The sequence below is a fragment of the Macrotis lagotis genome, chromosome 8 (genome assembly GCF_037893015.1).
Source record: "Macrotis lagotis isolate mMagLag1 chromosome 8, bilby.v1.9.chrom.fasta, whole genome shotgun sequence".
NCBI classification, from domain to species: Eukaryota; Metazoa; Chordata; class Mammalia; order Peramelemorphia; family Peramelidae; genus Macrotis; species Macrotis lagotis.
In genome coordinates, this window is record NC_133665.1 from 106,960,013 (window position 1) to 106,986,307 (window position 26,295).

Genomic DNA, 26,295 nt, shown 5'->3' on the forward strand with positions numbered 1-26,295 from the left:
CTTTTTCTCAATGCTCATCCTTCTTTACCTCTCTGCATTTGATATTGTTTGATTACCTTCCTTCCTGCATACTATCTCTATATTTTTGTGACACTGCTCCTTACTGGTTCTCCTCCTATTTGTGACTATTTGAACTATTCTCAGTCTCCTTTGCTGGATCTTCATCCATGTCATGACAATTAACCACTGATATTCCTTCAGGGAATTATATTATGGGACTGATATCTCTTCCTCTCTTTATACTATCTTCATTTGTTGATCTCATCAGTGCCAAGGGTTCAATTATCATCTCCATGTAAATGATTCCATATTTATATATCCAACCATACTCTCTCTTGAACTGCAGTTCTCCATTACCAATTGCCTTTTGAACATTTCAAACTGTATTTCTTATAGGCATCTCAAAATCAATAAATCCAATACAAGGAATTAGTCTTTTTATTTTTTTCCTATTAGCAAATATCTCCATCACCTCTATCCTTGTGTTATTTGCTTTAGGATTGATGAAGATTGTGATGATGAGATGGAAGATGCCTAGGCATCTATTTCAACTTCTCCTTTAATCAACTAATCATTTTTTCCCTTCATTACTTCTCTGTGAGGCCAGACAATGCTGATTTTAGCTCTGGGCTTGCAATCTAATTGAAGAATTTAGTTTTCTTGCTAAGTTAATTCTTCTCCCTTTGACTGAGAACCTACGGTTTTCTGATCTTGCTCCCCATTCATTAGGGGTTAGAGGAGAAAGAAAGGAATACCATCTTATGAGCTGCAAAAGCAGGTAACCATATGTCATCCAAGTAAAGGGAAGCATAGAGAGGATTATAAAGCAAGCTGGAGTAAGAGGAGGACCTATTGGAGCAGACTCTTGAAAGATGAATGAGATTTCTGAAATAAGTTTCAGGCAGCCATTAAAAAAAATGACCAATATTTTGTCCTATCCTTCCCTCTTTCCATCTTTTCCTTCATTCTTTAGTCTCTCCTTCCTTCTTTTTTTACCTCCTTTCTTCCCTATCTTTTCCTTCCTTTCTTCCCATCCTTCTTCTTTCCTTCCCTCCATCCAGTCTTCTCTCCTTTTCCTCTCTTCTTGCTTCCCTCTGCTTTCTCCTTCCTTCTCTCCTTCCCTCATTCTTCAATTCTTTTCTCTCTTCCTCTTTCTCATCTGAGATAGGGTCTGCAGTCCCAGCAGGAGACTGTGTACCTCAAAGTGAAGATAACCTTTCCATCTTCCAGTTCTGATGCGTAGCTGTGTGTCTGGGATTCTAGTCCAGGAAATTGACTTCTCGGGTCCTTCCAAAATGAGATCAGAGTTATAAGAAAGAAGAATCATAATGGAATAGGGCTGGGATTTGTATGTCATTTGATTTAGGTTCAAATCACAAATCTGCTATTTAACAAGTCAAAAATATGTAGAACTTTAGGGATTACATCAGAGTTGTGTGACTTGGGCAAATCAGTTCATCTCAGTTTCCTAATTTGTATTATGAGGGGTTTAGACTCAGCTGAGCTCTGAGATCTCTTCCTGCTCTAATTCCTGAGATGCTAAGGCATCTCCCTTGGAGAGCCTTAGTTGATTCTTTGTGTGCAGGTGCCCTTAGCTTTGGGTAGTTGGGTTTATCTCCAGACCCACCCCTGCCTATAGTCAGTAGCACTTACAGAGTCTGGATCCCTGGGGCCTTGGCTAGGAAAGGCTAAAGGGATTGCCTCTGCTCAGGATGCAGTCAAGTTGAAAAATGTTCTCTGAGATTCCTGCCAGCTCTAGTCTTTAGTAAATCTTATTATTCTAAGGACTCAGGTAATTTGTGTTAGCCAATTAATCCTCAGGGCCCAGGAGTCTCAAAGGCCTCTATCGCAATCCTAAAGCCACAGAGAATAAAACGCCTCCAGGCAGGGGAAGGTTCCGAGAGTCTGATTCTATAACTACAAAGCAAAAGCTTTTCCCCAACCCCATAAAGATCTGTCCACCAGCCTTTAGAGGATTATGGCTCATATTTAAAAAGAAAGAAAGATGATCTTAAAGCATCTAGTAAATTGAACTGAGAGGAGGACAATGGTGAGGGTGAGGAAGGTCACACATCAGTTAGCAACCTAGAACCCAAGTCTTCAGGCAATAAAAAGAGCCTGCCCCAGTCATACCCTTCTCAACTTTGTTCAGTCCAGGTTGTCACTTTGTAATTAATGATCTCTCTCCCTTTAGGGCAAGAGAAGGGTATGGAACAGATAACATAACTCTTCTAACCCCTTCTCAACCTGCCCCATTCCACCCTGTCTTTCCAGACTTAGCGGACCATCTTCTCCCTCCCACATTCTATGATCCAGGCCAACTGTCCTTCTCTCTTTTCCCCACATACCTCTTTTGGCAAAAACTTATCTCCCAGGGCGGCTGGGTGGCACAGTGAATAGAGCACTGGCCCTGGAGTCAGGAGTACCTGGGTTCAAATCCAGTCTCAGACACTAAATAATTACCTAGCTGTGTGGCCTTGGTTAAGCCACTTAACCCCATTTGCCTTGCAAAAAAAAACCAACCTAAAAAAAACTTATCTCCCCAATAGGATGCAGGTGGCAAATGCAGATGGTTTCATTCTTGGTCCTTGTACCCCTCTGGATAAGACATACAACACATGCTTAACAAAGTCCTGTCACTGGTGTGAGAAAATAGGGTGTGGGGGGGGAGTCTTGGGGATCCTTGGGTGAAGAGCTAAGGTGCAGGTACAGCTCCTCAAGGCAGGAGATGGACTCCGACTGAAAATATAGGAAGAGGTCAGGTTTTGAAGGGCTTTAAAAGCCAAATAGAAGATGTTACATTTAATCCTGGAGGTAATAATAATCACATGGACTACTAGTCCAGAAGGAAATCAACAATAAATTCTCTGACCTCAGATGTCTACTTGCAAATATCCAAAGGATAGGCAATAATCATGGTGAATCTGAGCTCCTTGGGCAAGGTATGTGACTAGGACTAAGTAGAAGGGGGTTTCATGTCTGGGATGTGGCTCCGGAAGAACATTTTATTCAAAAGGAACAGACTAGCTAAAAGGAGAAGTAGCATAACATTGCAAAATGTTAAAATGTGGCTGTGTGAGGAAATTCAGGAACCAGTAGCAGGAAGCATGGTGGATAACATTTGGGTAAAGACCGACAGATGCAGAAAGCCAAGCAGCATTGTCTTTTTCTTTCTTCTTTTTTTACTCTAAAGATATTTAGATAAAAACATCTAGGTAATAAAAAAAGAAAGAAAATCTAGGTAATAAGACATAGTCTCTTCCCTCGTGGAGCTCACATTCTGATAAAAAGAATAATATAGGGTTTTTTTTTGCAAGGCAGTGGGATTAAGTGGCTTGCCCAAGGCCACACAGCTAGGTAATTATTAAGTGTCTGAAGTCAGATTTGAACTCAGGTACTCCTGACTCCAGGGCTGGTGCTCTATCCAATGCACCACCTAGCCACCCCCAAGAATAATATAGTTTTAAATTTTTATTTTTATTCTGAATTTAGAACCAAATAAAATGGACATTTCCAAACAGAAAAGAAAAAGAGAATGGTACAGGAAAGTGCAGGTTCCTATTATATTCAACTAAACAATACGAACACAAGAGATTAATTTAGACCTCTTGGACAAAAAGATAGAAACATCCCACACCTTTCACAGAAAACTTGACAGAAACAGAGGAGACTGAAAGAGAAAGTGAGAGTGAGAGAGAAGGAGAGAGAGAGAGAGAGAGAGAGAGAGAGAGAGAGAGAGAGAGAGAGAGAGAGAGAGAGAGAGGTGGGGAGAAAAAAGAGGAGGAGGAAGAAGAAGAAGAAGAAGAAGAAGAAGAAGAAGAAGAAGAAGAAGAAGAAAAAGAAGAAGAAGAAGAAAAGAAGAGAGCTCCAATCATCTAAACTTTTACAGGAGAAGCTGGTAGAGTAGGTTTGGGAAGCCCACAAGAATAATCAGTTGGTTAACTAGCAATTCTATGCCAGATCTGGAATCAGAGAGATAAAATCTACTAATAGTTATTATAGCTAATCATTGAATATCTAAATATAAACAAGGAGTATTGTTACTACTACAGTGATGAAGAACTTCAACTAACCAGACTGGATGTCTCCAAACTTTTTTTGATTACATATTCCCATTCACAAACATTTTAGAGGCATTTCTCCCATTATGTGTATAATGACTTATAGCTTACATGCACATATTGCTATATGTTAAGTCAGTGATAAAATACACATGAAAATTGAAACACTAATTGAATGAGATAAAGAGGAAATAAATCACATTTTTAAACAAGGGGACCCAGGCCAAGGGCTGGAGCTGGAGTATGACTACCTATCTGTCTATTTAGCTGTCCAGAACAGCCAGCATTGGTTGCAGTCAGAGAAAAGAGTAACAGATTCAGGTAGGAGCAGCAAACTAAGTCACTGAGCTATCCTCCTTACTATATTATTTCTTGAAACATACCAATAGATTTTCTTAAACATCTCCTGTAGGATGAGCACCTCACATTGAAGACCACTGCTCTCAATAGCTTGGAACTCTCTGTCTGCCAAAAAAATAGAACAACTGTCTTGAACTATCTTGTTGGCAATTACTTTTTTCAAAAGATGGAAGAAATGAGGGGAATTTTTATTCTGGTTTTGCCCTCATAGAACCAGGAAGACCCGGGTTCAAATGTGATCTTTGATTTGAATTACTAGCTGTATGATCCTAGGCAACTCACTTGAACCCTGTTTGCCTCAGTTTCTTAATGTGTAAAACTATCTGGAGAAGGAGATGGCAGACACAACTGAAATGACTGAACAACAATAACATCTTTTAGTCATTGTGCAAAGTTCTGAGGATACAAAGAAAGGCAAAGAGCCAACAGTTTCTGACAGGTTTTTTTTAGGATTTTTTGCAAGGCAAATGGGGTTAAGTGGCTTGCCCAAGGCCACACAGCTAGGTAATTATTAAGTGTCTGAGACCAGATTTGAACCCAGGTACTCCTGACTCCAAGGCCGGTGCTTTATCCACTAGGCCACCTAGCCACCCCGAGCCAACAGTTTCTGCTAAGAACCAGTCTACTGAGGGAGACTACATGAAAAGAACTCTATGGAAACAGGATGAATTAGAAATAGTCTTAGAGAGAAGGCTTTTTGCAGAAAGGGGGATTTTTAGTGACCTAAAGCAGGAAGGGAAGGTGATAGGTGATGATAGGAAGCAGAGATGATGAGGGAACATGTTCTAGATATGAGGTACAGCCTGTGCAAATGTCTGGAATCAGGAAATGGAATGTCACAAGTGTGCAACAGCTAAAAGGCCAGTATCACTGGATGACATGGTACCTGGAGGGAATGAAGAACAGATTCCAAAGAGTTCAGAGAAAAGATAAAAACTCCAATGTTCTCAATTTCTACAGAAGTTGGCTCAAGAAGAAGAAAGTCACAAGAACAAAACCCAGAAGACAAAAGCAGAAATAATTTTGATGAGGATAAAAAGAAGAAGCTGCCTAAAGTGACCAATCAACCAATCATTAACCAGTTCCTATTTTTTTAAAGACATATATCAGACAGATTTGTAGAATACAAAAGCATTTTATGACTATAAGAACAGTACCAGGAAGCCTAAAACTCAGAATAAGTTGAGTCTGGCCATGAACAGCCAAAAAAAAAAAAAAAAAAAAAAAAAAAAGAGCTTTAATCTCTGTTTGAGGGAAGGGAAAGATCAAACTGCTGTTCCAGATGCCTAGACCCTGGGCAAGTCACTTAAACCTGAGGAGAAGGAATAAGAAGAAGAAGAAGGAAGAAGAAAAAAGAAGAAAGATACAAAGAGTTAGGGTTGTGATGAGTTCTAAATGTCAAACAAGGACCTGTATATTTTATCCTAGAGGGTGGCACAGTGGATAAAGCTCTGGGCTTGGAATCAGGAAGATTCACTTTTATGGGTCTCAGATGAGAATGGATAATGTCAGAATTTTCTTTGCCAGGGAAGATGACTTTGCAGTTGGAAGTACAGAGTAAAAATAGGGAACAAGGAGTTAGGGAAAGAGATGGTAAGAGAGCAAGCCCCTTGCTCCCCTGATTGAAATTCATCCAGAGAAACTCCAAGAGGAGCCAATAGGGGTAATGTTTGATAGTTCTAGATCTAGAAAGATGCTAGAGGAATTGGCAATCACAGACTTACCATGGTTTAATTAAAAATAGGTCAGGTCTGTCACACAAGCTTATTTCCTTTTGTAATTGGGTGACTAGACTATTTAGAAGAGGAATGCTATAGACAGTTTTTTTTTTTTTAAATCTTGAGCGATAGTGAGTTTTCCCTTTTTTAAACAAAGGCTAAATGATCTTTCCTTGCTTATGTTGGAGGAAGGATTCTTTTTCAGATATGGCTTGTAGTAGCTGAGATCTTTTCCTATCCGAGATTCTACAGTTCTATTATTCTGTTATTGGAGGTGAACAAATGTTTTCTCAATTTTTTTTTTCAAAAAAGGGGAAGAGGTTGATCTAATGGATTTCCCTTCATTTCCTGGAAATATTCTAGAATTTATTTCAAAAGAGATGGTTTATGGGACGGCTAGGTGGCGCAGTGGATAGAGTACTGGAGTCAGGAGTACCTAAGTTCAAATCTGGTCCTCACACACTTCATAATTACCTAGCTGTGCGGCCTTTGGCAAGCCACTTAACCCCACTGCCTTGCCAAAAAAACCCAAAAAATACAAAAATAAAAAAGAGATGGTTTGTGAGCATCTTTATTAAGAGAAAACATGGAAATAACTGGACAAAATCATACTCTCTGCATATATTAGATTATTACTGAACCAAGAAAAAAGGACCTGCATGAAGAATTCAGAGAAACATGAAAAGACCTGCATGAAATGATTCAATCAAAATGAAGAAAGCAGACAAAATAAACAAAATATACAACTATAACAATGAAAAAAGTCATCATTAAAAGGCAATAAAGATCCAAGACAATCTAATTTTTTTTAACTATATGGCCTTTTAGTTAACAATTAGAAAACTACAAAAATAGAAAGTAGTATTTTCTTTTAGTAGTAATTACTGAGTATTTGATAAACCTTTTCTTTGTGGCAGGAACTAAACTAGGGTCTACAAATAAAAATTAAAAACAAAAGCAAGTTCCTGACTGATAATGGCAGAGACATATTAAGCTATTATTAATTTTTAAAAATTTAATTAAATTTTTAATGTTAAACTATTAAAACTTTATACTAAGATTTTAGGGATACTTAGTATAAATTGGTACATAGTAGATTGTTAGTCATTCATTTTTAAAGAAGACCATGATATCAGGGAGGTTGATGATATGACAAGCACATGAATTGGATTTGAGTGAGGGAATACTGTGTTAAATCACCAGTCTTTACTTTCTTCTCCAGAGCCTTTTGGGTCTGATAGCCAGATATGAATCAGGATGACTAGAGACCACTCTGGATGCGAGGCAATCAGGGTTAAGTGACTTGGCCAAAGTCACACAGCTAGGAAGAGTCAAGTATCTGAGGCTGGATTCAAACTCCCATCCTCCTGACTCCAAGGACAGTGCTCTCTCCACTATACTACTTATCCATCATAGGAGATAAATAAAAAAGAAATGGCAGGTAATTTAACAGTTAGTGTAGGGGTCCTGGATGATTTATTGGAAGCTAAAGTTTCTAAAAGTCAGGAAAATACTTCCAGCCAGGGCAAATGTGTGAAGGTGGGAGTGGAATATTTTGAGAGAGTAGTTCAGTAGAATGTAATCACAGAATTCATGAAGAGTAGAATGTATAGAATGGGGAGCAGCTCTGTGATGCGATAGATAGAGTACCGGCCATGGAGTCAGGAGAACCTGAGTTCAAATTCAGTCACCATTACTTAGCTAGCTGTGTGACCCTGGACCCACTTAAACCTGAGGAGAAAAAAAGAAGAGGAAGGAGGAGGAGGAAGAATGAGAAGTAGGAAGAAGAAAAAGAAGAAGAAAAAGGAGTCAGGGTTGTAATGTGCTTTAATAATCAGACAAGGGTATTTGATCCTAGAGGGTGGCAGTGGATAGAGAGCCAGTTTTGTAATCAAGAAAATTCATCTTCATGAGTTCAAACCTGATCTCAAATATTTATTAGCTGTGTAACCTTGGTTAAATCACTTAAGACAGCTTGTCTCCGTTCCTCATCTGTTAAATGGGCTGGAAGGGGTGGCTAGGTGACATAGTGGATAAAGCACCGGCCCTGGAGTCAGGAGTACCTGGGTTCAAATTTGGTCTCAGACCCTTAATAATTACCTGTGTGGCCTTGGGCAAGCCACTTAACCCCATTTGCCTTGCAAAAAAAAATGGGCTGGAGAAGGAAATGATAAACTACCCTAGAATCTTTGCTGAGAAAACCCCAAATGGGGTCATGAAAAGTTGTACATGACTGAAACTGCCCAACAACTAGAGAAGTAAAGGGAGGGGGGCATCTAGATGGAGCAGTGGATAGAGCACCAGCCCTGGAGTTAGGAGTACCTGAGTTCAAATTCAACCTCAGACATTTAATAATTGCCTAGCTGTGTGACCTTGGGCAAGTCACTTAACCCCATTGCCATAAACAAATAAAATTTATTTTTAAAAAAGAGATAATAGGGAGTCTCTGGAGTTTACTGAATAGGGGAATATCGAGTAGTCACATATATGCTTTAGGAAAATCACTTTGGCTGTTAGGAGCAGAATGGATTGAAATGGGGAGAGTCCTGAGGAAAAGAGATCAAGTAGATCTGGAAAAGTCTAGAGACAAGGAGCACAATTAGAAAATTATTATTACAAAAGCTACTGTTGTGACTACTTGCTCCCAGTGCAGCCTCTAAATGCTACAAGATCTCTTCATGGGCCAAAATGGCAATGCCCTAGAGAAGATATAGGGCATCCTAGAAAAATGTGGAGAGAGCAAGTTGGTTGTAATGCCCCTGAAACTGTGGAGGGTGTTGGGCATTTTACAAATGTCTGAGAACTACCCAAGACAAATATTTTTGAAAATTTCATCCAGATAACAAAGGCAAAATAACAAAGATGCTCTTATTATCACCAAGTATAATAATTCAAGTTATGGATCAAATCGGTGATTCCAGTAGTCTATATCTGTTATAATCTAGATGTGTCATTTCTTTTTTTCATGCTTTTATTTATTTTTTTGGAAAGATTTTATTTATTTTGAGTTTTACAAATTTTCCCCATCTTGCTTCCTTCCCCCCCACCTCCCACAGAAGGCAGTCTGTTAGTCTTTACATTGTTTCCATGATATACATTGATCTAAATTGAATGTGATGAGAGAGAAATCATATCCTTAAGGAAAAAAAAATAAAGTATAAGAGATAGCAAAATTATATAATAAGATAATTAATTAAGATAATTAAAGGGAATAGTCTTTGGTCTTTGTTCAAACTTCACAGTTCTTTCTCTGGATACACATGGTATTCTTGGTATTCTCTATTGCAGATACCCCAAATTGTGCCTAATTGTTGCACTGATGGAATGAGCAAGTCTATTATGGTTGATCATCACCCCCATGTTGCTATTATGTTCTTCTGGTTCTGCTCTTGATGTATCATTTCTACATATCTAGGCATATTTTTTAAAAGTCAGTAGAAGGCCGGGCTAGGTGGTACAGTGGATAGAGCACCATCTGGCCTCAGACACTTAATAATTACCTAGCTGTGTGGCCTTGGGCAAGCCACTTAACCTAATTGCCTTACAAAAAAAAAAAAGTCAGTTTTTTTTTTAGGTTTTTGCAAGGCAAATGAAGTTAAGTGGCTTGCCCAAGGCCACACAGCTAGGTAATTATTAAGTGTCTGAGACCGGATTTGAACCCAGGTACTCCTGACTCCAGGGTCAATGCTTTTTCCACTGTGCCACCTAGCCGCCCCCAAAGTCAGTTTTAACTGACAGAAGCGAACTTCATTTGCCAAAAAAAGATCTTGAATGTGTCCATTCCTTGCCACCTCCCAATAAAATGAAAAGTAATGTCTCCTGCATAATTTTTGAGTGTGCCTTTTCTTTCAAATTAGTTTTAAGGTTTCATTTACTTTATATAACTAAAGCAACTGCTTCAATTAAAAAATAGATCATTGTAAGAAAAGAAAAGGGGAGGAAAGAAGAGGAAGAAAGGGAAAGCAAAGGAGGGGGAAGGGAAGGAGGGTACAAAAGAAAGGACTTGTCTTCCTATGAAGGTCAGCCCACTCTGGGGGAGATGATCTCCCAAATAACCTCTCATACATCTTTCCCTACTTATTCCCTCATTGCTTTCCTTTTTTTGGGAAGGCAGCCTGCTCTCGGGGAGCAAAGTCCCCCAGATAACTTCTCATGCTCCTATTCCTTTTCTTACTGCTCAACTTTCCAAGGGGACTTTGGTTGCTTAAGTTGTTTATGCTGCTTAGGGATCAGTGGCTTCCTGCCTTTAGTCTCTTTCCCCTTAGCTTCCATTATAGTATATATATATATACATATATATATTACAACAACACTTAATAATATACTTAACAATACTTAAATGAACCCTTTTTGTCCCTAAAATTAAAAAACAAAAAGAAAAGAAAGTTATTGCAATAGCCCAGTTGGGAGGTAATGAAGACCTGAACTTAGGTGGTAAGCTTAAAGAGTGAAGAAAACGGGATGTATGTGAGACATATTATATAGTCTTGGTCTTATAGGCATTTTGCTTACTTATTTTCAAATTCTGCAATTTTGGGTGGGAAGTGAGGAGTTGTTTGCCTATTTGTTAAAAAGTATCTATAGGTACTTTGAAAGACTTAGGAACTCTAATCAAAACAACAAACAATTGCAATTCCAGAAGACTCAAGATGAAACATGCTATCCATCCCCTGATAGGGAATTTGTTTTGCTCGACTATACATGTTTGTAATAGAGTATGGGGGTTGGGTTTTTTGGTTTGTTTGTGTCTTTTTTCTTAACCTTCTTACGTGAGGGAAGGAGGAGAGGGAGGAAGGCAGATCTCAAATGAGGATAGTATGAAATGACCTCTGAATTTTCTTTGTTAAAAATATCTTTTGATGATTTATTTTGTCTTTACATTGGTTGTTTTGAACTTTTCCCTCCCCCATTCTCCTTTTTAACAAGGTTTGACTCATGTTTGTGCTCTCTTAAAAAGAGAATTGTTGTTTGTCCTTCATTTTTGAAGAGGACTGATGATTTCACAGGTGATGCCTTGACTTTTGTGTGATTTAAATGAGGAAGAGCAAGTCTTCAGCTTTACAGTCTTTTCCAGAATTATCTGAGTCCAGTGGCAGGATAAAAATCAAGATGACTGGCAATGACCCAGGATGCAGTGGATGACCTTGGCGTCCTTGATGTCTGACCAAGCTCTGAGTGTTTCACAACACCAGTTTTAGCCATGTTTATGGCCCTTGGAACAAATTGTTGTCATCCAATGTTTTTATTCTACTCTGATGAGGGAAGTTTTCATAGGTTTGTGGTAGACACCCCCTTACTCACAGACAGGTTTGAGACCTGCTAGTTACCCTTAACCTTTTTTAGCCCATCTGCAAGACAACTTTACCAATGTGTGGCTGCTGCTCATGCTATGGCCACTTAGAGCCACAGATAAGAATTGGTTGATAGGTGGACACCAAGGGTAAATGAGCAGTGCTGAAAAGGGTCTTCCAATAGAGGTGCTAGTCCTCCTTAAACACTCCATATGCCCCTGGACACATGGTAAGCCTCTGAATACTTAGATCTGAATCTGCTTCAGAAATTATTGTTTTTGAACTAAGCAAACTAAGATAAGTGAATTACCACTAAAATTCATGCAATTTGAATCTGAGTCTTTCAAGATTCCTGAGAGATGGGTTCTACCAATTTTATTCATCAGTAACATGGATGGAGTCATAGAGAATATGCTTATCAGAACTGTAGATGACGCATAGCTTCTTCAAGAACAGAAGATACCAGATTAACTTTATGATCTTTTTGTTTTGGACAAGGCTACTAAACTCATAGATCAGAGGAATGCTATATAGTTAATCTAAATTTTTAGAATAGCATTTGATAAAATTATATCTCATTCTAGTCTTATGGGAAAGGTAGGAAGATGAGGACTAGCTGACAGAACAATCAGAACTTGGCCAATAGAATGACCAGACCCAAAGAGTAGTCACTAATTACTCAATGTCATCTTGGCAGGAATTCTCCAGTGTTAAGCCTTAAGAATCTGTGCTTTCCCTACATGATTTCACATGTTTATTAAGGACTTGGATAAAAGATGGCATGCTGATAAAACTCCAATTGATGTTAATCTGGGAAAGACTGCTAACATTCTAGATGACAGGATTAAGAAAGATCTTGACAGGTTAGACTATCAGACTAAATCTAATGAGATAAAATCAAATAGGGACAAATGTAAAATTTTACACTTAATTTTAAAAAAATCAACCTGACAAATGCAAGATGCGGAAGCATGGCTGGATATCAGCTCATTTGCAAAAGATCCTGGGGTTTTAATAGACCACAACATTACCAAAATTGATAATGTGACTTGGCAGTCAAAAAAGAGAATGTAATGTCAGAGGGAATTCCCCTGATCTGCTAGATTGGAGAACTTCCCAAGGAGTTGAGCTGTGGATGTTCAAAGCACATGTTCTCATAAAAGGTACCAAAGGGCATGTCAGGAAGCTCCCTTGAGCATAGCAAAAGAGTTATTGATTCCAGGAATAAGGAAGTGATAGTATCAATGACATGTGTGCCTCTAGCCAAGTCACTTAAACTCTCTCAATCTCAGTTTCCCTATCTATAAAATAAACAATAGCATCTGTCTGATAATATGGTTTTGAGGATCAAATGTGATAATATTTATATAAAACCCTTTGTAATTCTTAAACTGCTAATTATATAACTGTCAGTTCTTATTGGTGGGTTCCCCTTTTAAAGATCTTCAAAAGGCCTTCAAACTAAGGTTAGATGACTACTTGTTGGGTATGTTATAAAGGAGATTCCTTTTTTTGGGTACTGATTGGACTAGATGGTCACTGAAGTTCCATATCAAAAATTCTGAGTTGTGACCATGATAAAGCAGGGAACTGATATTAATGGTGATCTGCTGAGGAGAAGAGTAATTAGTTGAAAGGAAGTTTGTGGAGAATTGCTTCCCAAACTCCCCATACCCACCAGGCCACTGAACCTTCCTCACCTAATCTGTCCCAACCCTACCTTCTGGGTATAGACTCTAAAAATGTCTACTTTAAAACCTCTTTGAGTTTTCTGTTGAAATAATGTTTGGAAGCAATAGAAGTTCATTGTGAATAATGGCAGCTTCCAGGAAGCCAGGACAATATATTTAAGATGTTAGTGTCAGGATTCTGCTGACAAGACTAAATCAGTCCCCCAAAATCATGCTGTGTTGCTTCCAAAGCTTTCATACCTCCAAAGTTCCTGGGTTTCATAAGAGCTCAGCAGAAAAAAATCCCAAAGGCAGGTTGAGCTTTTCCTTCTTTCTTCCCTCCCTTCCCTCCCATTAACCCTTCTTCTTTTTCACTCTTGTCTCTCTCTCCCCTCTCCTTCTCTTCTTCCCACTCTCTCTCTCCCCACACTCCCCTTCTTCTTTCCCCAATTCTCTATCTCTATCTGTCTACCTTTCTATCTCTCCCCTTTCTTCTTTCCCTGATTGATGGTCTTTTGGTTGACTTTTTATTTTTCAATAATATTAAGTTCCCATTGTTGGTATTTTTCCTTCCTTCCCACAGCTTGAAAATGGATCTTCTGATTCTTTCTTGCCTCCATTTCTGTTCCTTTCTCTCTGCCTGCCTCTTTCTCTTCCTTTTATTTCTTCTTTTCTCCAGCCTTCCTTCCTTTCCTCTCTTCTTCCTTCTCAGCTTCTTTCCTTTATTCTTTCCCTTTCTGTCTTTCCCTACCAAAACCATTGGGAATCTTCCTCTGGGATCACTTTAAATCACATCTGCTTGGGGTCTGGCCCACTGCCCCTTCCTTCTAAAAATGGGAGTCCCCAGATGAGTTGTGTTTCCTCTGGGCAGCTTCAGATCAAAAATAGTTCTCAGCATTCAGAATTTGCTGAGGTCCTCTGACTCATTGTCTGCCTACTCCTTCTTAAGGCTCTAGAATCCAGGGGGCTCTCTTTACCTTACCTGGAACACCACAAAGCTGCCAGGCCAAGGTCAGGACCGGGGCCAGGGCCAGGGCCTGATGAGATTACAGAGAACTGGAGGGATGGTTTAACCGAGGTAGGAACCATCCCAGAACTCCTGCATCTGTTCTCTTGTCCCTTTTGTGGTTCTCCATTTGTAAACTTCCTGTCCAAATCTAAAAACAATTTGTTCTGCCCTTGCCTAATATTCAGTCCTACTCTAAGATGTGAGGTCAAAACCCCTGAATTCTAGCTCCTACCCTGTTGTTTCCTCCTTGTGTGACCTTGGCCAGATCACTTCCTTTCTTTTGTGGGTCCTCAGTTTCCTCATCTATAAAATTACTCCAAAACCCTAAGTATTCTTCCAGTTGGAAATACTATGATTTACTGGGAGACTACAGATCTCCATCCCAAATATAACTTTTTCAAGGGCTCCATGAGCAGTTTAGTTCAATAGGGATTACAAAAACCAAATGAAGTCATCCTTTACTTCAAGGAGTTTCTTCAGGATCTCCAAAAGTTTTAGTGTAATTTTAAGCTTGAATAATTTTAACTTGTGAGCTTAGATTATGAGGATTGTATGACATAATTATAATTCCTAGCACATAGTAGGCACTATGTAACTTATTAGTATTATAAATTAACTTTAAGCAGCACTAAGACTTTGGGGACCCCCCTATTCTTTTCAGCTCTCTGGCAGAGATGCTCTATTATTCCCATCTATTTGCTTTATAATTTGTTATAAAGAATTCTGGAATTAAATAAAATTAGGAGACTTGAGTTTAAACCCTTTGATCATTATGAACTATGTGATCTGGGGCAAAGCAATTCACTGAGCCCCAGTTTCCTACATGAAAAATGAGAATAATACTTTTTGTATTACTTCTCTTATAGGTAGGAAAGGAAAGAACTGTGTAAACCCTATGGTGCAGCTCCGATGATTGTTGTTATTATCATTATTATCAAGCCCTCCAAAAAGTCCTGCTCTGATGCCTCTTCGGGCAGAGAGGTGATGCCCTGTGTTTGAAGGCCATGCCAATGAGCAAGCCCTGGCAAATTCTGCCATTTATGAGTACAGTCCTGACAACAGACTGTGTCAAGCCTAACTTGAGTATGGAAAGGCTCATTGTCATTGGCTGGCCACTTGGTGATGAATTCTTCGGCCATGGCAACCTGTGAAACAGTCAAATACAAAATGTACCTCAGAGCTTTACAATTTCCAGCTGCTTCTGCAAGAATTGCAGCAACATGGTGGGCAAGGGGCAAAGGAAGTGAAGACTTAAGATTTCAGACCATGTACAGACACTGACTTAGCTGCTGGTATTCTAAATGTGAGATCATTCACCAAGAAATAATTCCTAGAGAATGTCCATTTGGACATTTTTTGCTATAAAAGCCAAAATATGAATAGAAGTATGAATAAACAAAAAAACATTTATAATGCACTTTTCACGTTCCAGCAAGGACTGTGCTACAAATGGCTGGGGACTGTTATTGTTCATCTTTCAGTCACAAAGAGAATCAATGACATCATGAAGATGGTGTCTAGACCACACGGAAGATGATATTTAAAGGGGAGTGAGTTTTCTTTTGGCTTGATTTTGGACAAGATAAGGCAAAAATTCATTTATAGAGTTCTAGAGAAGTAGTCTGAATTCATGTAGGAAGGAGATGAAGGCAATATAGTTAAGAAATGGCCAGCAAGGAGCAGTTAAATGAAAGGATAACTTACAGGTTCTTTTAGAAGAAGAAAATAAAGGAAATGACAGTATTGATTTAATTGTAAATCCAAAGGCAGCAAGAAGAAATCATTCCATGGGACATTTGATCATCTCATAGTGTGGTGTTCAAAATAAGTCTTTGCAAAATGACTACCATGAAAATAACTTCTTTTCCAATGTATATTCCAATATCTTTATTAGAAGATTAAGAAATAGAGGATTTCCTTGAAGAACTTAATAAAACCCTTCAAATTAAATCAACATATACTTTGGGCAATTTTGATACAAAAATAGGCATAAGTAAAGATGATGACATACATGTTGGAAAATGTGGTTCATGAGTAAGGAATGAGAGAAGCCAAAGATTTGCAGACTACACAGCAGATTCATGCCTATAAAGAGATTTACAAAGTTTTGGACATGATAAACATCAAATAATATCATGAAAAATGAAATTACAGCAAAGATCAAAGTTCATTTAAAGTTAAAAGAATGACTAAAATGAAAAATATTTTTTTTCAAAAGAGCTCTAAATTGATCTATTTAAATAAGATAATGACCTTGGAACATGGAAAATGGATATAGGAAAGGACATTATAACAATACATTCACAAGGACATTTAACCAATATAAATCTCCTCCATAATGAGACCAAAAGAGTTCCCAAATCACTTCAGGTGACTTGTCAATAAGTCAAGGGTGCATCAACTTAGGATATAAAATATTTTGGAGAAAGATGGTAGGAGTCAATGAATAATATTGTCCCTTAAAAGAAGCTGTGGAAAGAGGAATTAGTTTAAAGAAAGTTTGGCAAAGTCATGCAGAGGACTTTTTAGGAATGAAGCTGGAAAAGAGGCAACAAACATGCTGGAAAAGATCTGCAAAGATATTTAAAAACAAATTCCTTTTTCCATGAAGGGCATTTGGACTCAGTTCTGGATGTGCTTATAAACAAAGTAGAAATGGCACTTAAAAAAAAGTAAGAAAAAAACAGCTGGACAAGATCAAATATAATTAGAGGAGGGCAATGCTGCAGGCAGGAGAATTTCAAGAACATAGGCAACAATTAGCCAGGTGTCTGAAGGCATAGAAAATACCACAATTGTAGAAAAAAATTCAGACCTTATCACTACCGAAAAAGCAAAAATGACAGAAACAATAATGATACCTTCTCAAATGTTTAGTTTCCCCTCTTCTTACATATCATTTTGTTCCATGCACTTTACACTCTGGTTTTACTGTTCTATTTTATTGTTGCTGATGAGTCATTTCAACCAAATCCAACTCCTCATGACTCCATTTGGGGTTTTCCTGGCAAAGATACTAGAATGGTCTGCCATTTATTTTCCAGCCCATTTTACAAGCGGGTAAACTGAGAAAAACAGGGTTACATGACCTACCCAGGATCATAGAGCTATTAAGCATCTTAAGGTTGGATTTGACCTCAGGAGTCAAGTTCTTGTGATGCCAGAGCTGGCACTCAATCCACTGAGTTACCTAGCCACACTTTTGGCTGACTGAATATATAATTTTTATAAGGATAATCTTTGCAAACATTAAGCACATTGTTGATAAGAATATTAGAAAGTGACAGGCAGGGCTTCACAAATGATATGCCCTACTAGAATGCAGTTTTGTTGTTTAGTCATTTTAGTAATTTCTGATTCTTTGTGTCCTGATTTGTTTTTTTTGTTTTTGTTTTTGTTTTTTTTAGATTTTGCAAGGCAATGGGGTTAAATGACTTGCCCAAGGCCACACAGCGAGGTAATTATTAAGTGTCTGAGGCTGGATTTGAACTCAGGTACTCCTGACTCCAAGGCCAGTGCTCTATCCACTGCACCACCTAGCCACCCCCAATTTGGGGTTTTCTTGACAGATATTAGAGTGATTTTAAATTTTCTTCACCAGTTTATTTTACAGATGAGATAATTGAGGCAAACAGGGCTAAGTGACTTGCCCAGGCTCACACAACTTGTAATGGCCTGAATCTTGCTTTAAACTCAGGTTTTCCTGACTAGAGGCCCAGAATTCTTTCCAAAGCCCTACTCAGCTACAATGAACACAGTTTTACCATCACACAATTAACTGAAAAATGCTTAAATTATAAGATCCAATTATCTTTACCAGTTTTTGATAAAGGGAATTAAAATGCTGCTTTTTAAGACTCCTGTCAATAAATAGGTAAAACATTTATTATATTCATCCTATGTGCAGAGTTGGGGGCAAAATATGACAGGCTTGTTCAAAGATCCTTTCATTCAAAATATTAAATGAGCCACAAAATAAGGAGACATCTGGTGATAGCCACTGTCATGGAAGTTGTCCAGCCCTGAATTCAAAATGAAGAGGGATTCCCTATAGATGGTCAGGTGTTTCAGATGCTGCTGTTTATGGACTATTACAGAAGCTCCTAAATGAGATCAATGATCTCTCAGTATAGTTTTGGGTTAAAAAAAAAGTTGGTGAATTATATCCATTGTCCTTAGCAGAGAGGTAGATGTCAGACAACAGGTGTAGAAAGAGCCGTATACAGTTTATTTTGCTTGACTGTACTTTTTTGGTTACAATAGAGGGTGAGATGTAAGGTCATTGGTAAATGACAGAAGTGTTGGGAAAAGAAAGGAAAGAAGAAAAGGAGAAAGAAAAGGAGAAAGGGAGAAAAGAAGGAAGAAGAAAAAAGGGTGGCAATAAGGGAGTGAGAAAGGAGGGAGGAAGGGAGGAAAGGAAGAAAGGAAGAGAGGGAGGGAGGTAGGGTAGAAGGAAGGAAGGAAGTCAATAAAATATTTTAAAAGAATGACTAGAGGCTAGACTATGATATACAGTAGGATGAATAATCTATAGAGTTCATTTATGTGTGTGTGTGTGTATCTTGGATACATAAAGTGGAAAATAGGTTGGACCCAGAGATCCACTGAGGACAATTTGCAAGATTGACTGCCTTTCAAAAATTATAGTGTTCCTTTAATGAGCCCAAGTTATTCTGTGAAATAACCATATTTTTAATGCCATCATCCTTTGAATGTTATTATAGAGCTGCAAGACTCTGAAAATTGAAATCAAAGCTCACCCAAAGGTTGATGTTCTGAGAGCAAAATGAAGCACAATCTCATTTTCCAAATGTCTCTATTAACTGACAAGGGTATCTTCTTTGACATTAGGCTCAGGGATCTCCAGTGTTATCATCCTTGATTCACATTCATTCATTCCCAATATCTAATCCATTGCCAAATCTTGTCATTTCTATCTTCACAATATCTCTCTTATAAATACTCTTCTCTCTCCATTCATATAATCTTCTACCTGGTCTCCCTGCCTCAGGTCCTTCCCCATGCCAATCCATCTCAGTTATCAAGATGATTTTCTAATTTGAAGATATGATGATGTCATTCCCCAATGAGTTCCACTGACTCTCTTGCTGATTTGTTGTTCAGTTGTTTTCAGTTGTGTCTGATTTTTCACATTCCTTTTCAGGGATTTCTTGGCAAATACAGTGGAGTTGTCTTCCATTTCCTTCTGCAGCTCATTTTTACAGTTGAGGAAACTAACACAAAGGGGGTTCAGTGATTTGCCCAGGGTCACATAATTAATAATTATCTAAGACCATATTTGAACTCAGAAGATTGAGTCTTCCTGATTCTAGGCCTCACACCCTATTCACTTTATCTCTTAGCTGCACCCCCTATTACTGATAGGATCATATTACATCCTCTATTTGGCCTTTAAAGAGCTTTACAACTTGACTCCTTCCTACCCTTCCAGTTTCTTACACTTGATTCTCCATGTACTCTGTAATCTAGTTACACTGGCCTGAAGTGCTTTCCCACCCTGGAATGCTCTCCCTCCTCCATGTTGGCCCTCTTCTGCCATTCCTGCAACTTAAGTGCAGCTTATGGTCCAACTCCAGAATAGAGCCCTGAGATCAAATATGCCTTCAGACATTGTGTGACCTTGGGCAAATCACTTCATCCCTGTCTGCCTCGATTTCCTCATCTGTAAAATGAGATAGAATGAGAAATAAAATTTGTAAAGTGCTTAGTACAGTGTATTAAGTGAATATTTAAGAAAGGCTTATTTCCTTCTCCATCAAGGTCTCTGTTCTGGAGATGGGCCTCAGTCAGTCAGGCCTAATTCTCCTTTTAATTTAATAAATGTTTGTTCCCTGACTGATGTTACAAGCAAGGCATTACAAAGGACAAACTATAAGAAAATGTGATCCAAATGGTAATCAGGCTGTGAGGGAAAACTGACAGGCAGCCTTTGTGCCTCATAAGTATTTTTGTGCTATTAGAAAGGCCTCTAGATCCTGGGGGGGGGGGGTGCGGTGATTGTTTCCTTGCATTGGATTCTGGGGAGAATACATGCATCACCTGGGTGTAGGCAAGCATGGAGGGGGCTGCAATCTGCATTCACTGGAGGGAATTTCCACATCAGTGAGGTCACGAATCCACTTGGGTCTCTGAAGAATGAAAAGCTATAATAATTTCATCTGCCTTTCAAATGTCCCACTTCCCCATTTGCTATCCCCCTCTATCAATACAAAGCCCATGAGGCCTCACCTTGATTCCTGAGGGAAGCCTTCAGTGACCACTATTCTTTTCATTTATCTGAGTTCTAAACCATCTTAAAACCATCTTCTAAGCCCACTAAAGCCATTTCCCTCCCCCCCTTTCAAGGTCCCCTCAGGTACCGGTTCCTCCATGAAACTTTCATTGGCTCCTTCCGAACTGAAAATGTTGTTTTTTTTCCATTCATTTTCCTAGAGCAATGTGGAATCTCTTAGTGTGCAAACCCCTCACATAAGGCATTTTTTTTTCATTCTCGCATTACCCAACCTGGACTTGAGTGTCTTACAAAAAAATAGATGTTAAACTAAAAAAAAAAAAATTAAATCTATATGTATTTATGTGTATATGCATGCATGTGCCTATAGATAAACACGCACACACACACACATATTAGCTCTCTCTATATTTTACATATCATCCCTGCCCTCTTGTCTCTGGAACCTTCTTCTTCAGATAGCACTGTGAATTCCATATTTAACTGGAGGCTGTTCTCTACTCCTCCTTACAGATCATTAGAAATAACCTCTCCGAAGGCCCACAGATCACTTTACAGTGAATCCTCACAGCATCCCTGGGAGGCCAGAGGCAGATCTTGCTGCCTCCTCTTTACAGTGGGGGAAACTGAGGCAGGCAGAGGGTGAGCGCCTTGCCCATAAGGGTCTCCCCTAAAGGAGTCCAGGAGGGCCTTTGTTGAGAAGGGAAGGCGTCTGTGCCCAGCCGGGGTTCGGGCTGACCTCGAGGGGAACCCGACCTGGGGCCCCTTCACCCCTGCTTTCCTAGCACGCAGGGCTCCCCAGATCCGTGTGCGGGCCACTGGGGAGGAGGAGGAGCCCCCCCTGGGGCGGGGGAGGAGGAGGAGCCCCCCCCTGGGGCGGGGGAGGAGGAGTAGCCCCCCCTCTGGGGGGCGCTCTGGGGCGGGGGAGGAGGAGGAGCCCCCCCCTGGGGCGGGGGAGGAGGAGGAGCCCCCTCTGGGGGGCGCTCTGGGGCGGGGGAGGAGGAGGGCCCCCCTCTGGGGGGCGCTCTGGGGCGGGGGAGGAGGAGGAGCCCCCTCTGGGGGGCGCTCTGGGGCGGGGCGCTCCAGAAGCAGACCTGGGTCCCTTAAAGACGATTTTGGAACCAGGAAAAATTTAGCAGAGGAACAAGATCCGGAGGCGCAGAGGAAGCAGCTCCCCCAACTTTTCAGGGTGGTTAAGAGTGTCAAAAGAGAAGGTGGTGAAAAAGGCTGCGTACCCCTAAAGTGACTTAGAAATGCTAGTTATTATTATTCCATTAAGCCACACCCCCAGCCCTGGGCTCAGTTAGTGGGGACTCTCCCCACCCCCATTTCACAGTTAAGGATTAAATCTGCCCCAATCCGGGCCCCGCGCTGCCGCCCCACCCGTTTTAGCCCCGCCCACGGACCCGCCCCAGACCAATCCCCGCTGCTGATTTGGACCCGGCCCAGCCCTCGGCCCAATCGGCTGCTTCCCCGCCCTCGATTTACCTCATTCATCCCTCAGTCCAATCTCCGCCTCTCGTCCCTCTCCCCGGACCCGCCCCCGGGCCAATCCCCGCCTCCGAGTCGGCTCTCGGCCCGCCCCACCCCGCCCCGCCGTCGCGACCGCTGCGGAGGAGCCGGCGCCGCCCGCAGTCGCTGGGAGCTTCCCCCACGAGCGAGGTCCGCGGGGTCCGGGCAGAGCGCGCGGAGGCGGGACGGGACGGTACGGGGCCGGGCCGGGGCCAGGCTGGGCCGGGCCGGCGGGATGGGCTGCACCGTAAGCGCCGAGGACAAGGCGGCGGCCGAGCGCTCCAAGATGATCGACAAGAACCTGCGGGAGGACGGCGAGAAGGCGGCGCGGGAGGTGAAGCTGCTCCTCCTCGGTAAGGCTGCGGGCCTGATTCCCGGATGGGTCCTGGGCCCGCCTCCCGCTTCACCCCGGGTCCGGCGCCCCCCGGCCCCGCCCCGAGGCCCGGGCCACCCGCGGCCAGGCCGCTCGGCGGGTGTGGACTGTCGGGGGCCGCGCTGCCGCCCCCTGCGGGGAGCCCCCCGGAGTCCAAGCTGGGGGTGGCCCCGTCCCGGCCCCCTGCTCCGCACCGTCGGACCTGCCCGGCCACCTGTGCCGCGCCCCCGCCTGCCCCACGCCGCGCCGGGCCCCCGGGTGTGCTCATACGCACCTCTCCGTCTCTGGTCCCCGGTCCTGGCTGTGGTGGGCGCCCCCAAGCCTCCTGAGGCCCTCCCGACGGAGGCTTCCTTCCTGCGGCCCCTCCCCCCGCCGTACCCCCACAAATTTCATGTGTGCACCCTGGGTTCTCTCACGTCCCGGCCCTTGGCCATCCCTCCCCGACCTGCCCGGGGCCCCCCAAATGACCCTCCTCTCTTCAGGGTTTTGGTCCCCTGGGAACCCTCCTTAGAGGATGGGGGGGCCTCTGCCTCAGCTGCCCCCCACCTCGCCGCCCCGGGGTCCGCGGACCCTCCCCGGCCCCCACCCACCTGCCTCGCTCTGGGCTGCCCCGGGCCCCCGGGCCCTTTCCGCTATCCCCAGCCCGGCAGGGGCGCGGGGCGCGGGGCCGGGGGGCGCCTGAGGCTCCTTCCCGACCCCCCAGGTTTGGGAACGCCCTGGCCCGGGGCGGCCGAGAAGTTCCTCTTGGAGGCGGCGAGGGGGGGCCGCGGGCCCGGGGCGGGCCTCGTTCCGCTTACTTGGAGCCTCGGAGTTTCGAAGTGCCCCCCCCCCCGCCCCTCCTCGCGCCGGGGCCCGGCCCCCGCCCCCTTCGCTCCCGGGCCAGGCCGGGGCGGGGGTCCTCGGCAAAGGGGCTTCCGACTTTCTCCTTTTTCTGAAATCCGCTTCCAGCCTCTGGGGAAAATGGAGGCGCTGGGGGAGGGGGGAGGGCCGGGCGCGCCGCCGTCCGGGAACTGGAGGCCGCGGCCACTTCCCCTTTTCACGGCCGGCCGAGCCCCGGGGCGCTGGGGGGCGGGGGGCCGGGGCTCCGGGGTCCAGGTCCCCCCGGGGGGGGGGCGGCGCTGCTGCGCGGCCCGGCCCCTCCCCCACCCCCACCCCCCCAAAAGAAGCCCGGAGGGAGGAAAACAAAGCGGCGCGGCCGAGCCCGGCCCGCCCCCGGGGGCACCGACTCCGGGGCTCCGGGGCCTGGCCTTGGGCGGGGGCAGCGACTCCCCCCACGGGTCCGGCCGACTAACGGGGAAGCGCGCTCGTTATCACTGATGAAATGCTCTGACGTGGAGAGCAGAGGAAATGGATGTCCCCAGGAGTGCGTGTGAGTGTGTGTGTGTGTCAGTGTGAGTGTGCCTGCGCCGGGGGGAGGCCGGGGCCAGCTGCTTGCGGCAGGGAGGCCAGGGCCCGGCCCAGCCCCGGTCCGGCCCAGCCCCGGTCCGGCCCAGCCCCAGCCCAGCCGCGGCCCGGCCCCGGCCCAGCCCGGCTTTCCTCCACCTCCATTCAGGCCTTCTCCGCCTGGGGAGGGGCTCACCTCAAGCTGGAAGGAAGCAGGTGGCATCTGGTCCATGGTTCAGCTTGAAGCTTTCCCTGCCTGGAGTGCCCCCCCCCCATTCACCATGACTTCATTTCCCCATCCAGACCCCATTCTCCCTTAGGACCCCCCCCCCCCCATTGGTACTGCCCTTGCCTGGCTTTCTTTAAGAGCACCAGATGAGAATAACAGGGCCTTAGGTTAGGAGGAGACCGGGCCCAGCCTAACCGGCCATTCTCAGCCACAATGCCCGGCTGAGACTGCCTTCTGATGTGCCTCCTCTGAGAGGTTATAAACTGGATTTTCTTTTCTTCTTTTTTTTAAAACAGCAGCTGTTCAAGTGTAAATAGTGCTGAAGTCTTGAGATATCTTATTCTCCTAGTTTGAAGCCAGAAAAGGCTTTGGGCTCCTCTTCAGATGGCTGTAAAATGAGACTGTTTTTTTTTACAGGGGAAAATGGGAGAGCTGCAAACTGCTGGCAGCACCCATCCTCTTTTCTGGATGGTGACTAATTAGAGGTGCTATTAAAGGTGGTAATTTCTGGGCACATGCATCAGTTTTAGGATAATTACAACCCTACGCTCACCTCCAGCAATGCCATTCAGTGGACTTGTGGGTTTAAGGATCAGGGCATCTCCTGTGGCTCTCAGGGAGATTGTGAGGAGCAGACTTTTTCAAGATGGCAACTGAATGGGGGAGAACGGCTTGCAGAGCCCAGCTTGGCCTTCTTTTCAGCACCCCTTTCCTCTTGCCCGGCAGTGTGTCCAGGACAGAGAGAAACACTTCTGTGCTTCTTTAGTTCTTAAAGTGTCTGAGAGAGTAACAGCTTCCTGGTTGGCAGAAAGAAACAAGCAGCCAGGAATGTGATAGTACAGTGTGGGGCAGCGTGGGGCGTTCTTGGCAGCCCATCTCTCTGTAAGCCTCTTGGCCTTCGGGTTTGGAAGTGACCTCCGGGCTAGCAGAAACCTGATCTGGATTTTGATGTCTCCAGAGTCATTTGTAGACTTGGTTTTTAAGATGGCTTTGATGAAGGAGATCAGCCTGTGTTGGCTCCCCAAAGGCTGAAGTGCCCTTACCCTGCTGAAAGATTTTATTGTAGGAGGGCTGGTCCTGGGAATCTTATTCTGAGTTTCTCCCGACTGGTTTGGGGGAGAAGGGGGGAAAGGAAGCAGCTGGATCAGTCAGAGAAGACCTTCCTTGTCCTGGCTCTTAGTAGAACTTGGCCTTGGTGGGGGCAGAGGAGGGGGAAAGCCCAGAGGAAGGGAAAAAGCAGAGCCCAGAGCTCAACATAGCCTCTGTCCTGGGAAGCCCTTCTCGCAGCTTTCTCCTTTATCTGTTTCTTTGGCTCTTATCCTTTTCTTTCCCTCTCTTCCTGGCAGTGCCAGTCTCTTTCTAGCCTTTGTGTCTGCCTTTAGAGCCCAGAACACCCTCTCTGATGGAGCCTCCTTTTTTCAGGCACATTGATAAGAACTATCATTTCTCTAGTGCTTTTTAACTTATACAAAGTGCTTTCCTTACAAGGAACCCTGAACAGTAGCTGGTGCAAGGATTATTTACAGATGATGAAACGAAGTCTAGGATTTGTGGTTCTCTAGCTAGTAAATCTTGCCTCTGGGATCCCCACTCAGGTCTACCTTGAGTCTGGGGTATTTGCCATTGTACCTCCTTTTCTCTCTCAGGTTATAATGATAGGTGCTTTAATTTAGAAAATCTTCAGAACCTCCTAGGTGTACTAGGCACTGTACCAGCTGTTGGAGATACTATTCCCTGCCCTCAAGGGCTTACAATTTACTCTGGTCCTAGGTAGGAGGTAGTGCAAGTGCCCTAATTTACCCAGGAGGCTGCTGAGGTTCACAGTTGCCCAAAGTATTAACCTCCAGGCTTTGAGTTCAGGACTCTTCAAAAAAGAAGACAGCTTCCCCTGGCTTCTCAGTGTGTTCCCTTCCGTAAACACACATTAAACATGGACATAAGGCCTTGTGTTCTTGCCCGGGAGAGAAAGATGAACTACCACAGCCTTGTAAGTCTCACCAGGGCCTTCAGTCTAATTTGGTACAAGGCAAAGCATCTGTATAACTGACACCAAAGTCTAGAGAGGAATATACACAGGCAGTAACCCGGAAGAGCCCCAGCCCTAATCCTTAAGGTTTTTGCACTTCAGATCCTCACTGAGCTGAAGCATCCGGCCTTTCTAAGAAAGGGAAGTCTGTGGGCTCTGCCTTAGGCCTGTACTTCTAAGGCTTGCTTAGGCTTCCTCTCCCTCCAGTTTGCTTGTTTGAAGAAGTATTTGAATTTGTTGATTGGGGAAGGAGATGGATGATATCTGGGCTTTGAGTAATTCACTCTGAGGTGGCTCCATGGGAATAGAGCCCCAGGCCTGGAGTCTGGAAGACCTGACTTCACTTCCTAGCTCTGTGACCCTGGGCAGGCCACTTCACCCATCCCCTGTGTGCCTTAGTTTCCTCATCT

The 26,295-nt window shown here is 43.3% G+C and overlaps 1 protein-coding gene across 1 annotated transcript in view; it reads left to right on the forward strand.

Moving 5' to 3' along the window:
* The first annotated feature begins 21,966 nt into the window (after nt 1-21,966).
* The window catches only part of GNAI2 (G protein subunit alpha i2), an 80,524-nt gene continuing 76,195 nt past the window's right edge, over nt 21,967-26,295 (forward strand). Inside the window, exon 1 of the mRNA XM_074198004.1 lies at nt 21,967-22,227. Coding sequence (XP_074054105.1) covers nt 22,110-22,227 — 118 coding nt within the window. The 5' untranslated portion in view covers nt 21,967-22,109. The remainder of the gene's footprint in view (nt 22,228-26,295) is intronic.